Genomic DNA, 15,582 nt, shown 5'->3' with positions numbered 1-15,582 from the left:
GGAAAAAGTAGGTGAGACTTTTTTGAGATACTAAACAAAGTGGTTTTACATGTTGCCAAAAAATACAATTTAATTGACTGCTTCTACCTGCTAATAATGAGTGCGAAAAGGAGCAAACAACACACAAATATTCCTCTAAATCTGGTTTGAAAAGACCCAAAAAAAATTTGGCGGCGGCCTCATGGCCGCCACCAAATGGTCCGCCCACCGGCACACCCTGGCTTTCTGTGGCACACCCAATGAGCCGAGTCTGGCTACGCTACTGGTTCCAAAATATCAGTGGAACTGACTTTCACCATGTTGGAGAGTATTGAAGGAGATGAAGATCAATGCAGAGTTGGCAAGTTATCTTTTGGACAGATAGGTCATAGGTGGCAGTTAGCTTAGCTACCTATAGCTAGGTATCTGCTTTTACAATGAAGCTACGCTAACAACGGTCGCTAGTTGCACCAGCTCACAACACTATCTGTCCAGGACTCCAGTTACTCTAGAGTTGAGGACAGCTACCATAGCCATGGCTTTTAGATATGCAGATGTTACCCCAGCAGTAAGGTGGCCAAACGAAATTAGTAACATCTGTAAAACAATAGCAGCGGTTTTGGTTGCAGGCAGACAAACCTGCAACCAACTACTGTACCTACCAGCACTTTATCACCCTGTTCACCTGCTAGCACCAAGAACGTTCCATCTGCTCACAAACCTCTTTTCCCTGATAGACGTGAAGCCGAAAGCCAGGCAGCAGACAGCTGTCAGACTCCAGCCGTGCATCCCAAGTAACCTCCCTGTCAGTGAGGAGGACAAGAAGGGAGGCCGGGGTGCTTGAACAATGCTGTCAGATGCACAGTCCCTCCTGAGAGGCCGGACTGCCTGGACAACGCTGCTGTCAGATGCACAGTCCCTCCTGAGAGGCCGGGCAGCCTGGACAACGCTGCTGTCAGATGCACAGTCCCTCCTGAGAGGTCGGGCAGCCTGGACAACGCTGCTGTCAGATGCACAGTCCCTCCTGAGAGGTCGGGCTGCCTGGACAACGCTGCTGTCAGATGCACAGTCCCTCCTGAGAGGTCGGGCTGCCTGGACAACGCTGCTGTCAGATGCACAGTCCCTCCTGAGAGGTCGGGCTGCTTGAACAATGCTGTCAGATGCACAGTCCCTCCTGAGAGGCCGGGCAGCCTGGACAACGCTGCTGTCACATGCACAGTCCCTCCTGAGAGGTCGGGCAGCCTGGACAACGCTGCTGTCACATGCACAGTCCCTCCTGAGAGGTCGGGCAGCCTGGACAACGCTGCTGTCACATGCACAGTCCCTCCTGAGAGGTCGGGCAGCCTGGACAACGCTGCTGTCACATGCACAGTCCCTCCTGCGAGGCCGGACTGCCTGGACAACGCTGCTGTCAGATGCACAGTCCCTCCTGAGAGGCCGGGCAGCCTGGACAACGCTGCTGTCAGATGCACAGTCCCTCCTGAGAGGTCGGGCAGCCTGGACAACGCTGCTGTCAGATGCACAGTCCCTCCTGAGAGGTCGGGCTGCCTGGACAACGCTGCTGTCAGATGCACAGTCCCTCCTGAGAGGTCGGGCTGCCTGGACAACGCTGCTGTCAGATGCACAGTCCCTCCTGAGAGGTCGGGCTGCTTGAACAATGCTGTCAGATGCACAGTCCCTCCTGAGAGGTCGGGCTGCCTGGACAACGCTGCTGTCACATGCACAGTCCCTCCTGAGAGGTCGGGCTGCCTGGACAACGCTGCTGTCAGATGCACAGTCCCTCCTGAGAGGTCGGGCTGCCTGGACAACGCTGCTGTCAGATGCACAGTCCCTCCTGAGAGGCCGGGCTGCCTGGACAATGCTGCTGTCAGATGCACAGTCCCTCCTGAGAGGCCGGGCAGCCTGGACAACGCTGCTGTCAGATGCACAGTCCCTCCTGAGATGTTTTGCCCCTCCATGCAGGGCAGATGCTATCATCGCACCAAACTGTATGATCCTGTGTGTATTTTAAGAGACTAGCTGCAACACAACACATTGTTTTCCCCATTCAGAAGGCATAATTGTCAGAGCGATGTGAAAATCATTTTCAAGACTGACAGTGATTAAATACAGTGCCACACTGATAAACCCTGATATAGAATAGGCTTATTTCTAAGATATAGTCATAATAAGGCCCATCCCCAGTGAGCAAATGTATACAGTATCTGGGGCACTGAAAATGAAAAGGACAATGCCGTGTGTAACCAATGATATAACCCTTAGGAATATGGAGATTTATTTTTAAGTATTCCATGTCAGAGCTGACTATTCCCTAAGGCCATGTTCAGACTAGGAGGCCAAATATGATTTGTGAACTTTAGTGACCTATTAATGACTTTATCCAGATTGGTTTTATGAGTCTGGACGCTCCAAGTCTGATTTGTGTCACTTGTCCCAAACCACATATGGAGGTAGTTTCCAATCTGCTTTCGACTGATGTGACTTAAAGCAGCTACGAGCAACTTTTTTGATTGTTATTAAACAGTATAATTACAATATTGATGCATCACATCTTACCTATAATAGTAACTGAGACCAAAGCCATGTGAATCGGAGATTGCTCCCTTGGATGATTATTAAGTCTGTGTCTGTCTAAACTCGCGTCAACAGGGGGCTCTCTCTCTCTCTCTCCTTACTGCCGGCCCGGCTACCCGGAAGTGAAACGCGGAAGTGAAACCCGGAAGTGAAATGCAGCTGCCTGCCTACCCCGTTCGCGCTACCTAGCAACATAACATAAACAATGTGAAAGCCACGCATACTCTCGCGAACATCTCACGTTATATTCTAACAGGTTTTTTGGAAGTTATTTTGTGGTTATGGCCGAAGTGGCTGCTGCAAACCGTTTCATTTCACTTCCTGATCTGCCCTGGCCACAGACAGACTACACTGGCCGATTCACTCGGGGTTCAAGCGAGACTACTCTGCGTTGGTCTCGTCGACTATTAGAGGTAAGATGCGATGCATTGATATTAAATTTATACTGTTTAATAACAATCGAAAAAGTTGCTCGTAGCTGCTTTAAGTGCGGACACGCAGATCCACCAAATCTGATTTGAACGTCATTCGCAACTCGTCATCAAATGCTTCTGCAAAGGAAAACCACGTCACCAACGTACGTATTTACTGACGCCCACGTCATTACCATAGCAACCCATGCAGATAGGCTGTTTAGGTCTGGACACACAGATCCGACTTGAGAATCAGATTTGTGGCAGTGCAGACACACTCCCAAATCAGATTTGGGAAACCAATCAAGATAATGATGATTAATGACTTTATCAGCAAATCAGATTTGCCTGTAATGTGAACATGGCCTCTGTAGCTCATGTTGAAAGTTTGCGGAAAATAGCAAGATTATAGTATAACTAGGCTCGGCCGCTGCGCAGGCTCACCACACACGGCTCGGCCGCACAATTGCCCAACTTCGCATCACTGATGACATCACTGTCACTGATGATGTCACAATGCCTATGACATCACTGGTAATGTCACAATGCCTATGACATCAGCAGTGATGTCATAAGATGATTTCTCAATAATGATGTCACAATGACATCGTCAGTGGGACAAAAATTGAAACAAACAGAGCCCATTGAAACAGAGACCACTTACTCCCATAGATAGATAGATAGATAGATAGATAGATAGATAGATAGATAGATAGATAGATAGATAGATAGATAGAGCATAGTGTCGGGCTAAAGTATGCACAGTTCACTGACACCTACAGCTGGTTATCACTCTGCTGTCCCTCTAAATCACGCATGCCGTAATGTGAGACAGTATTTCACTCGTGCAACGATTCTGTGGCAAAACAGCCCATAATTCTCAGCTAAATCAGTCGTCGGCAGTCATGTTCAAGATCTTAGTGGCATGGCTTTGCGGTGGCCAAACGAGCCGGAGGCGAGATGGGGAGTGAGATGAAAAAAAGGCATCCGCTCTCATCACGCCTTCATCACCAGCGCACAGCGAGATGCAGAGAGTTACGGCAGCCAGCGGGAGAGTAAATCAACCCAAGACCTGCTCTCTCTCGCTCCCAGGCCCCGGCCATTCATTTCACTCACCCCGGGGGGGGCGGTTTGTGCATGCCCACGCGTACGTGTCTGTTGTTTGCTGTGGAATCTGTGTGTGTGTGTGTGTGTGTGTGTGTGTGTGTGTACATGGAGTGAGGGATGAGATGCCTTGCTTCAAGGAAGAGAGATAAAACTCCCGTTATACATCACCCGGCTGATAGATATGACACGTGCCAGGCTCTCCCTTCATCTAGAGTGTAACGCTCAAAAGCCTCGTTATTCACCGGGTCAAAACGTCGACAGAGCTCTCATTCATGTTCATTGAGAAACACATCACCTCAAATCGAAATATGTCTTCTAATCATGACTTCATTTCTTCAAGGCTTTGTGAGTCACTGATTCATTCCAGGTCCTGGCGTTACGCTGTAGTACATATGGTAGTAGGACTTATTTCAGTGTCACATGCGTAACCACAGCGAGGAAAAGTGATTCCCAGAATGCACTGGAACTAAGGGGAAGAGTTGCATCGCTGATAGATGAAGTAGTTAGATAGTTAGCGATAGTTGGCGGGATTTTGCATGGAAGTGCAAATCCAGTCGGATGCAGAGAGGATAATGGAAGACTCAACATTCTTTATTTGGTAATGAGTAGTCAAACCACCCACCTCTGGTGAAATGACAGATATTGATGCCTTGGTCAGCATGTTGGAGAGAGAGAGACAGCAGAGAGATATTGGGGATCTGGAGGACCTAAATATCTGTCTGATATCACTTCAAAACTGTTTCCAAAGCGGTTGAAAATGTTGAACTTGGCCCTCATGCACATCGCCACCTGTCAAATGCATGCTTGGCATGACTGAATACTTATATCTACAGCATGAGTGGCTGGATGCGGCATGCGAGTATCTATGAACGTACCTTTGGGTTTGTACAAGCAGCTTGTTTACTGCACCGCTAAATCTGTTTTGTATGACACTGATTCAAAGCACTCGTACGCTCAGACATGAGGAGCATCTGTTGAATATTTTCATAAATAATCCTCATAAATCATTAACTTCTCAAAAGGACAGGGTGGAATTACAGTACATCCTATAGAGTGAAGCTCCCAAAGCCTGCAACAGAATGACAGAATGTGTTTAATTATATACACTGTTGCAGACTGAGAAGGCTCATTAGCTTACAATCATGAAGCACATAAACATTGAAAACAAATGATGAAATTCTACTGTTTGTCTAGGGATGTTCCAGATAGTCATGGTAGATACTGCTCACCAGTCACCATGTGTTTGTCTATGGATGTTCCAGATAGTCATGGTAGATACTGCTCACCAGTCACCATGTGTTTGTCTATGGATGTTCCAGATAGTCATGGTAGATACTGCTCACCAGTCACCATGTGTTTGTCTATGGATGTTGCAGATAGTTATGGTAGATACTGCTCACCATGTTTTGTATTAGCATGTCTGAGTTTGTGCAGACTAAACCAAAAGCAATAAGATGTGCCACAGTGACCTGTTTAATATGGGAGGAAAAGCCAGGCATCTTAAGCAGGTTTCTCATTGTCAGAGTGAGAGGTTGACCCGTTATGAGATTTACATGCGTCAACCTGAATACCGATGTCACGATTGGAATCCTCAGTGCATGTAAATATAGCCTAGCCACTGTCAGGATCCAATGCGTATAGGACGAATCAGCGTGACGTCACAACCACCCAGAAATACAGAACCCCGCGGCAGTTAACTAGTATGAGTTGTGCCAAACAAACGTTAATATCTCAAAGACTATACATGACATCGCTTATATTTTGACATTCTGAGTGAGAGCAGAATTAGCTCAAGAGTTTGATGTTTCTACAACAGCATGAGTGAATACTGGATTCTGATTGGCTAGCAACAGTGGTAAATAGGCCAACAATCTACAGTTCGGCTCCAACCGCAGTATCACTCCGCTCCCTGATGAATGAAGAACACCTGTGCTGACTCCGCCCACTGTTAGCCTGTCAGTCTACAAATCTCTAACAAGGAAATGTCCGATTTCGTAGTAACGTTTGATTTACTGGGTGGATTGAGTTTTGAGCAGTGGTTAGATGAAGATGAAGGTGAAGTGAACAAAGAACGACATGGTGAAATTGGGGAGAGAGAACTGGCTGAGCTTGAGTTGTCACGGAGTGAACCTGGGACTGTCAAACAAACAAATTGGGCAATGCGATGTTTCCAGACCTGGTGTGCTCAAAAGAATCTTGCACCTGACTTCAAGAACAACAGCAAGGAAGAATTCAACCTGGCACTCAGGAATTTCTACGCCACTGTTAGAACTGTAAAAGGTGAGCCCTACAGTATCAGTGGATATGCTGGTCTGCGAGCGGGTCTTAACCGTTTCATTAATGACCCCCCCTTTTCCCGTTCGTGGAGCTTATTCGGTGACAGTGAATTCAGCAGCAGCAATGGTGTTTTCACTGCGATGATGAAGAAACTGCGAAGGGAAGGAAGAGACACCTCCACCCACCACCCATCGATAACAGAGGAAGACTTCCGTATAATTAAGACTTCCATGGCGCTTTCTCCCGATACACCGCAGGGATTAGTCAACAAAGTGTGGTTTGACATACAGCTGCACATGGGGCGCCGCGCAAACGAGGGAAACCGTGGGCTGAAACCCGAGTCATTTGCTGTACGCACAGACGACAACGGTGCGAAGTTCGCAACTCTAACGTTCAACGAACCAACCAAGAACCACAAAAATGTAAACGAGATCAACAAGGAAAGGCTACGGGGATTTATGTATGAAGAACCCGGAAACCCAATGTGTCCTGTGGCTTCCCTCGAGAAGTACCTGTCGCTGCTGCCACCTAATCCACCTGCATTCTATCTCCATCCAAGGAAGGATTACACCAACGATAAGTGGTGAGTTCATTGCCTAGTCCACAATTTGTCACCAGTGTTACCATCAGCTTCGCCTCGTGCCACAACCCTGTACCAGTGGTAAATGTGGCCACAACCCCCATTCCTCTCGTGGTAAATTTCTTAAATAATATATGCATGTCGTGTTAAAGTTGTGTGAACTGTCGCAGTTTGTAAATTGTAAACAGGGTCAGCCGGCTAGAGTCAGACACTCAAGCCTCCCCATAGCTGAGGTTCCATTGCCGTTCCACCCAGTGATGTGGTTTGTTTACCAAAATGCTGCTCGGCTGATCCCTTGTATTGACAATTAATATTACTATCACAGCATTACAGCCATAGGAGTCAAGTGCACAGTTCTCTAGAGAACTATGCATGATTAGTCCACTCATGTCTGTTTGATAGTGTAAGATGAGAACACTGAGTATTCAGACAACAAGCTCAGAGCAGCTCTGGCTGGTAACGCACATGCACACGGACACACACACCAAGTGCAATACAAATGTTCAGCGTTGTCAGTGTTTCCAGATATAGAAAATCTTCACTACACGCAGGCACATGCATGCGTGTACACACACACACACACACACACACACACACAGAGACACACACACACACACGCACGCACACACGCACACACACACACACACACACACACACACACAGGATCATTTTCAGCAGCCTGAGACATATCAGCTCTATGAGTGATTAAACAACACTCCAACAAACACTTGGAACCAACACACATCCAAATAATTGTTAGTGAAAAAACAACACTTATGAACAGGATAATTGTTGTGTAGGTGGGCTGGGTCAGCCTGCCATACAGCTGTAAATAAATTTCATTCATAGTATTGGATTCGATAGTGTACAGTTCAAATGTTATTTCAGAAGCTTTTCCTGCCCTGAAATGATATATTCTGGGGAAGACTCATTCTGTACATACTAATAAACGCATATGTATCCACGTCACATAAACTGTACATATAATTTCCACAGTTCAAGCAGTTTGCAGCCTGAACATAATAATAAGCATTGTGACTGAACCAAGTCATTTCCTGCCATCTTCCTCTCCCTCCCTCTCTTCGGACCGTATGCTCCTTTTCCAGTCGGGACAGGAGACCATTCATCACCTGTTCTAATTAAACATGCCCTCTTTGGTGGAGCAGTGGCAGCTGCAGGGCAAAGACACATGAGAGGGAGATCAATTGCCAGGGGAGAGATGGAGAAAGACAGAGGTGGGAGAGAGAGGGAGGGCAGAGCAAGACAGGCAAAGACAGGCAGACAGAGAGAGAGAGCAGTCATTGTAAATGAGAACATATGGGGGGTGTGGAGCACTGGTGGTGGCTAACCATTAGGTCTCCCGCCACCTGGGCCGAGCTCCCTACCTGGCTGATAAGCAGAGTGCCTCCCTCTTCACGAGGCCTGACAGGCCGGTTTTAGTCCATTTCTTTAACAACATGATGCCCCTTTTCCATCCCGCTGGAGACTGATGGAAGCTGTACGTCACATTGGCTCCAGCTTCAGGGCCTGACAGAAGTGCAGGAGGGGCCGGAGATTGGTTCCAATAAGGCTCCTTGATTTCTGGGCCCCTTATCTCCACTGACAGATGGGCAAATTATCTGGACATCGCCGGTGCTAGATCTCTCTGATGTGTGTTTACTCCTGTGCCAAGCCCATCTTACACATGGTACACACAGCGCTGGATCGGGGGAGGGAGGGGGGGATCGATAACCACAGCGACATGGGTGGAGAGTGAGCGCTGGACCTGCTGCATGTGAAGCATTTTGACGTTTAATAGATACGTCTTGATACAGTGTAAATAGTGCCACTATGAAAGTTGAGAGATCCATAGCTGCTAGCTCTCTGCATTGTTTTAACCTAAATAACTTTATGGTAGCAGTTTAAAACATTTTCAAAAGACATTCAATGAGTTTTCACTGTGCCATAATAGCATGTGAAAATGGTGGTGCGATCAGAGATTCGGTGAACAGCTATCCCCAGGCTGGCCGAAAAGCCTGCCACCCTTTGTTTATCATGCGTTTTCTCCTTTGAATGATTTGTCCGTGTCGCACCCTTGTGGTCAACAGTAAAGGTACAGGACGGACAACCAAGTCTTTATTTGCCACAATGCAGTGGTAAAGCACACCAGCCTGACGTTTCCTCCATAACACATTCATTTTTCACCCTTTGGTTCAACTGAGTTCACTTCACTCTTCATGATGAGGACTATTACATCTCAAGTTTCCATGTGACTCATTGACCTTTACGGAGCTACACCAACACTACATATCACTCTTTCCTGACACACGTGAATTGGCTGGAGGGGGAGGCAGGTGTGAACAATAGAGCTGTCACGTGACATCTCTTGTCCCGGAAGCAGTGTTGGGCAGTAACTTACTTAGTAACGCGTTACTGTAATTAGTTACTTTTTCAGTAAGAAAGTAATATAAGGCGTTACAATTTCCAAAACAGTAATTATATTACAGTTACTAATCCAAGTAACGCTGCGTTACTGCGTTAGATCATTGCCCGCCAGAATGAAACAGGTCAGAGAGTGTGGTTACTTCAAAACAAACTGAAGCAGCATGATGGAAGCTGAAGCCAGGAGAAGAGAAATACAGAGGTAGCCTATTCATGCCATTATTTTGAGTTTGTCTCGGTCAAAGAGGCAAAGAACATTATTGTCCTTTGTAAACTATGTGCGAGCAGCTTGGCAGATGCAACATATTTACACTGTTGACTCGCACTCATATCAATGCATCATAGAGAAAATAGCCACGAAGAACAATGTCAAGCTGCCACAGAGAAAGACATTTGCTGGCTACCTCGAGAGAGAATATGCGGGGATGGAGGCTAAATTGAAGCCGACGCTGGGTGAGGTAGACTTGGGTGTAACAGTTCACTGGATTAACAGATACACTTTGGGTAAGTGTTGTATACTTTGTTACTTTCTAACCTTCTGGTCAAAGCCTTTTGACCGTAGTCAGACGGCCCAAGGAATGTTGACAGATCAACATCACTTTTCTTACGAAGCTTGAAACATTTGCATGGAGGCTGTGTTGTTTTATAACCACTCCGACAGTAACAGCATCTTTCTTTACACTCACATTATCTGTCTGACTCTCTCATTTCACGTCTTTTCCAGTGTGAAGCTAGCCAGTCTTAACACACCACTTCCTGTTCTTTCTAACCGGATTTCAAAGTAAAATGCCTTTGGCGTTTCTTTTAACATAATTATATAATACCAAAGCGAAAATAATTAATACAGTGACATGCTAGACATGTAACAACTTAAGTGTAAGGTATTTGGGGTAAAAAAAAGAAGTAGTAACTAGTAACGTAACTAGTTACTTTTTGAAAAAGTAATAAGTAAAGTAACTTTTATTACTTTTTTAAGGAGTAATCAGTAGGGGTGTCACGATACACTCAGTTCACGATACGATACGTATCACGATACTGGGTTCACGATAACGATACGATACGATACGATTTTAACAATATTTTTTTAAACTTGAATAATGACAATATATGACTGGAAAAGTAGTATTTTATTTGAAATGCACAAATACAAAATATGCTGTTGTGGGAAATTGTTATTACAATAACAACTAGAAAAAACATGAGATTGGAGATAAGGCTTATCTTGAAATAGAATGAGTTACACCGTCACTTAGATTTACTTTGAACTAAAAGGTTTCTCAGCAGTATAAATTCTCATTATGCATCTTCAGTTTTTCTTCAAACTCAAACAACAAGACTTTTCTTAGTCTATTTTTTATGCATCTTCAGTTTTTCCTGTCAAGTAAACAGTTTTGCCAGAAACTCAATTGAATGGTTTCTCTCCTGTATAACTTCTCATGTGTCTCTTCAGAGACTTGTTCAACTGAACTACTTTCCACACATTGAACTTCAACAAACAAAGAAGTTTCTTTGTCTATTTTTGAATTTTTTTTTTTTTTTTTTTTTCACGATATGAGATTTCATCTCAACGATACATATCGTGACGTTTTACTATCGCGAAATTTCGTGGGACGATATATTGTGACACCCCTAGTAATCAGTAATCGGTAACTAATTACTTTTCGAGAGTAACTTGCTCAACACTGCCCGGAAGTGAGCTTCCCATTCATTGTCTCCATAGACATTTCGAAGAATCCTTATATAACGAGTTTTAAGGCTGGAACAAAGCCAATCCGTGACCTACTGAATCATGAGTGACCATAAAACATTTCAGCAACGATGCTGGCAGAGTGGCTGGAGACTCACTCACTGGCTCTGTGCATCAGCCTGTGTGTTAGCAGGTAGGGACTCTCATGTTATCTTCAGCTGCGTCGGCAGCTCTGTTCGGTGCAGCAGGTACTGTACAGAGGAGATCTTTACAATGCCCTGTCCATTCATCAGGTCATACCTGTTGAGGTGTTTGGTTCTCTGTCTGGTTCTGTACTCCACATTCGAACATGAGATCTGTGGGGAGTTGTCCCGTCAGGCGTTGTGTTCATTATAATGTTTCGTGAGACCTATCACCTATGCATTGACATACTGGCCTGGGTTGGCCTGTTATGGCCCATTTCCACCGCTGGTATCAACGCGGCCCCGCACAGCTCGTCTCGCTTTTTTGTCTCATTCCACCGATCAAAAACGTGGACAACCCGGGTTGATCGGGGTTGAGTCGTGCTGCCTTTGGTCCCTGCTCTGTTGAGGTTCTAGGGCTGTGGACCCGGTACTATATGGTGACGTGAAAACACTGCAGACGACTGATTGGTCAGGCAGAATCGTGTTTACTGTAGGCATCTACTGTCAATGCTGGATACCAGTTTAGTTAGCTTACCTTCTCTTCTGTTATGTTATTTCCATCAGTCTTTTGTGTTGCTGCCTTTGGCGCTGGTGAAATAAAATCGATCTCCTTGCTCAGCTTTAACATGCGCTCCTCGGGAAGCCCTTTGTAGTTGGCTCCGCTAGGCCGCAGGCGAAGCCGTGGTCTTGCCTGTTGAGCTGCCGCTGGGGTTCTCCTCGTAGCGCCTCTCCCGTCCCCGCGCAGTGCATGCATGTGAGTTTGAGTAACAACAAAGTGATATCCATTCTCCTAGCTGATTGTCACATTTGCCCATGTACACTGTAGGTCATTTAGAGGCACCAGTATTTCATAATCAGTTTAAAAGTTCCGTGTATTGATTTCAATTTAACGTTATACTTATAGCCTACTTCGGCTATGGGCGGAGGGCAGATATGCGGTCGCTATGACGACCAGGTGTGGGCGGAGGCAAGTAAACTTGCTATGGAAACAGAGTCTATATCAAGTAGAGCCGAGTAATACCAGATAGAGTGGAGCTGTACTGTGCTGTTATATGTGGTGGAAATGAGCCATTAGAGACTGGGCCTTTGAGTTGGCTGGCGTCGGGCCCCCCCTGTGTTGAGGCGGTGGGGGTGGGTGGGGGTTGGATCCTGCTCCGGCTGGCTTATTGCACCATTATTGCACCATGGCACCATGGACCCTGCCAAGGGGCTGAGCTTGGTGAAATAGAACAAAGGTTACATATTGTGTAACTCTAGTTCCCCCCCCCCCCCATTTTCTCCCCAATCGTAATTGGCCAGTTTTTTCCCCTGCTGCCCCGGTCGCTGCTCCTCCCTCTGCCGATCTGGGGAGAGCCGTAGACTAGCACCATGCTTCCTCCGAGACATGCGCAACTGTGCTTCAGGGAGCTTCACCGGCAGGACGTAGCACGTGGGAGGATCATGCTATTCCCACCCATTCCCGTCCACCCCGAACAAGCACCACGACCCCGTGTCAGCATGCTTTTTGCTTTTTATCAATTTCCCGGTCTTCTGCTAAATGTACAGATTTGTACAGATTTACCTTATAAGCTACATTTCTACATTTACCGTAACATTTCACACAACATGACATGCAGTATGGTTGCAGCTATAGACTCAATAGTGCATTGAAACAGTGTAATATGCGATAGTTACAGTATATTAGGATAATAAACAAGAAATAAGAGTTTCCTTCCAGTATCAACAAAATATGTACAGTATACTGTAGCCTACGTGTCTGTATTGTGCATGTGTTTGTGTCATATACTCCGAACTGCTTTGTTGTGAAGTGTACAGAGACCCCTTGGGGTGATGTTGCACTATAAATAAATAAAAACTAAACTGAACTGAACTGTATGCAGCACATTTAGGCTGCATCAGAAGTAAGGAGTGCAGAGGTCAGGGCAAGAGCGGTGAGAAGCAAGAGGGGGATTTGTCTTCTTACCGTGTTTTGACCGTATTTTCTTCCCTCTAGTAGGGCCGCCCCCACAAAAAACATGCCACAAAATCAATGTCTAGCTGCTGTGAGGGCATTGGCTTGTATAGCTGCTGTGAGGGCATTGGCTTGTATAGCTGCTGTGAGGGCATTGGCTTGTCACGGCACAAACAGCAGCATTGAGGCAGAAAACAAAACAATGACCTAGTAGTAGGCCCCCTGCTGTTGGATAATTAGAATAGACCTAAGAGTGCTTGAAACACTGTCATGGTACCGAATGAGTGATGACCGTAATTATGCTGTCAGAAAACAAACAAACCCAGCGCACTGACTTAGAAACATGGAAGGCAGCAGTGCCAGCTAGTGCGCGGAGCGGAAATGACACAAAGCCAAGTGGACACACCTGTAATCTGCGGCTGACATTCGGCACAGTGTCACGGTTTAACGTGGTAGTGTGGCAGAGCATGTTAGGCCCCGCATGGCTCCTCTGTACTGTTGGGTTGAGGGTGAGGATTAGTGAGCTGTACAGTACATGTAAGCAACACACAGAACAACGCAAAGGGCAACGCAAGGGACGTTTCTCGCATTCTTGTACAGCGAAATGTCCAAATGCAGTAACACAATGCTAACGTCTGCTGTAATGTCACGTGTCAGGTAAGGCCACTACAAATATATGTTTTTACGACAGAAATAATTTCCTCTGTAAACAAATGAAAATGAAAAGAGTGATATCAAGTACTGTATATGAACATTACAATCCATAATTCGACATGAAACGTTTTTTCAAGGTATCAAAGTGAATAGCCTACCTACCGTTAGGTCTAGTAGTGAAGAAGAAAAAAGTATGAACAGATCCAAAGTTGAATGTCGAAATAAAAGTATTGTTAATGGATTCAGTCTCACTGTATGTTTATTCAAAGATATTATATCTTACAGCCACACCCTTTTGTCCACAGTAAGTGGCTTCTTGACTGAATATTTGAATAGGATTGTCACTTTTCAGGCTGAGTGCTGTGTGTGTGTGTGTGTGTGTGTGTGTGTGTGTGTGTGTGTGTGTGTGTGTGTGTGAGAGAGTGAATGTAAGTGTGTGTGTGAGAGAGAGAGAGAGAGAGAGAGAGAGAGAGAGAGAGAGAGAGAGAGAGAGAGAGAGAGAGAGAGAGAGAGAGAGAGAGAGAGAGAGAGAGAGAGAGAGAGAGAGAGTGTGTGTGTTTTGAAAACGCCTGGTCTAACACAGGTTTAGCATTTATCAAAGTGATTGACTGTTTTTAAGCAGTGACCTTTTGTATAGACACACATCCATTCGTTACCAGGCTAAGGTGTAATTGTCTTCTGTTGTGAGTCCGAGACGCCTAATGTGACAAATATATATCTGCTCCTGTGGCTTAGGTGTGAGGCAGAGTGTGAAATTAATATTTCTCTCTCTTCTCATCTCATGGTTGCGTGCAATAAATGAAGTTCTTAGTTGACCAAGGGAGAGAGGGCTCTGCTGCTTGCTTATCATTACACACCAACACGATTAAAAAGGCCATGTATATGAGATTAGCAATTCACACACAGAACTGGAAAACTGCTGTAATGTCACGTGTCAGGTAAGGCCACTACAAATATATGTTTTTACGACAGAAATAATTTCCTCTGTAAACAAGAGAGAGAGAGAGAGAGAGAGAGAGTGTGTGTGTGTGTGTGTGTTTTGAAAACGCCTGGTCTAACACAGGTTTAGCATTTATCAAAGTGATTGACTGTTTTTAAGCAGTGACCTTTTGTCTTCTGTTGTCTCTCTCTTCTCATCTCATGGTTGCGTGCAATAAATGAAGTTCTTAGTTGACCAAGGGAGAGAGGGCTCTGCTGCTTGCTTATCATTACACACCAACACGATTAAAAAGGCCATGTATATGAGATTAGCAATTCACACACAGAACTGGAAAACAACAAGTGAAAATAAATCACCATAATTGCGCCGTACGCCTGCGAGTGATGAAGAACGCTTTGCATTGTATGAAGGGTTGATTCATGGCTCAGTTAAATGTCAGGGCAACACATAGGCCTATGCTATGAAAGAAAAGGAAAAAACATTTTCAGACAAATATAATTAGTTTACTCTAATTTATTGGCTGTGAAGGTTTATGTCACACATCTCTGACCACTTTTTTTTTTTTTTTTTTTAGATTAACATAGTATTGTTAATGGTCTAGGGGCGGCGCATCTAATTAGGATTTGTGGAGATGGACATTTATCTCCCAAAGCTGGAAATCACAGTTGCCACTGCTGCCAGCTTGGCAAATTTGTCACTACATTTATGGATGTTTGGACCACGGTAAACAATATAAATGTTTGGACTCCAAAAGCATTTGGTGACAAATCGGTGCGGCAGATGCCAGCGGCGTACACGTTTGCACTGCGTGCTT

The 15,582-nt window shown here is 45.4% G+C and overlaps 1 protein-coding gene across 1 annotated transcript in view; it reads left to right on the top strand.

Moving 5' to 3' along the window:
- The window catches only part of LOC310777804 (vitellogenin-like), a gene marked incomplete at both ends in the record, with an annotated part of 81,210 nt that overhangs the window by 15,768 nt on the left and 49,860 nt on the right, over window positions 1-15,582 (top strand). Inside the window, 2 exons of the mRNA XM_083638161.1 lie at window positions 845-1,896; window positions 6,266-6,353. Coding sequence (XP_083494287.1) covers window positions 845-1,896; window positions 6,266-6,353 — 1,140 coding nt within the window. The remainder of the gene's footprint in view (window positions 1-844; window positions 1,897-6,265; window positions 6,354-15,582) is intronic.

Source organism: Poromitra crassiceps, assembly GCF_964638095.1.
Source record: "Poromitra crassiceps genome assembly, chromosome: 6".
Taxonomy (NCBI): domain Eukaryota; kingdom Metazoa; phylum Chordata; class Actinopteri; order Beryciformes; family Melamphaidae; genus Poromitra; species Poromitra crassiceps.
Note: the sequence above shows the minus strand (reverse complement) of the source record. Positions and strands in the feature narration are given on the sequence as shown.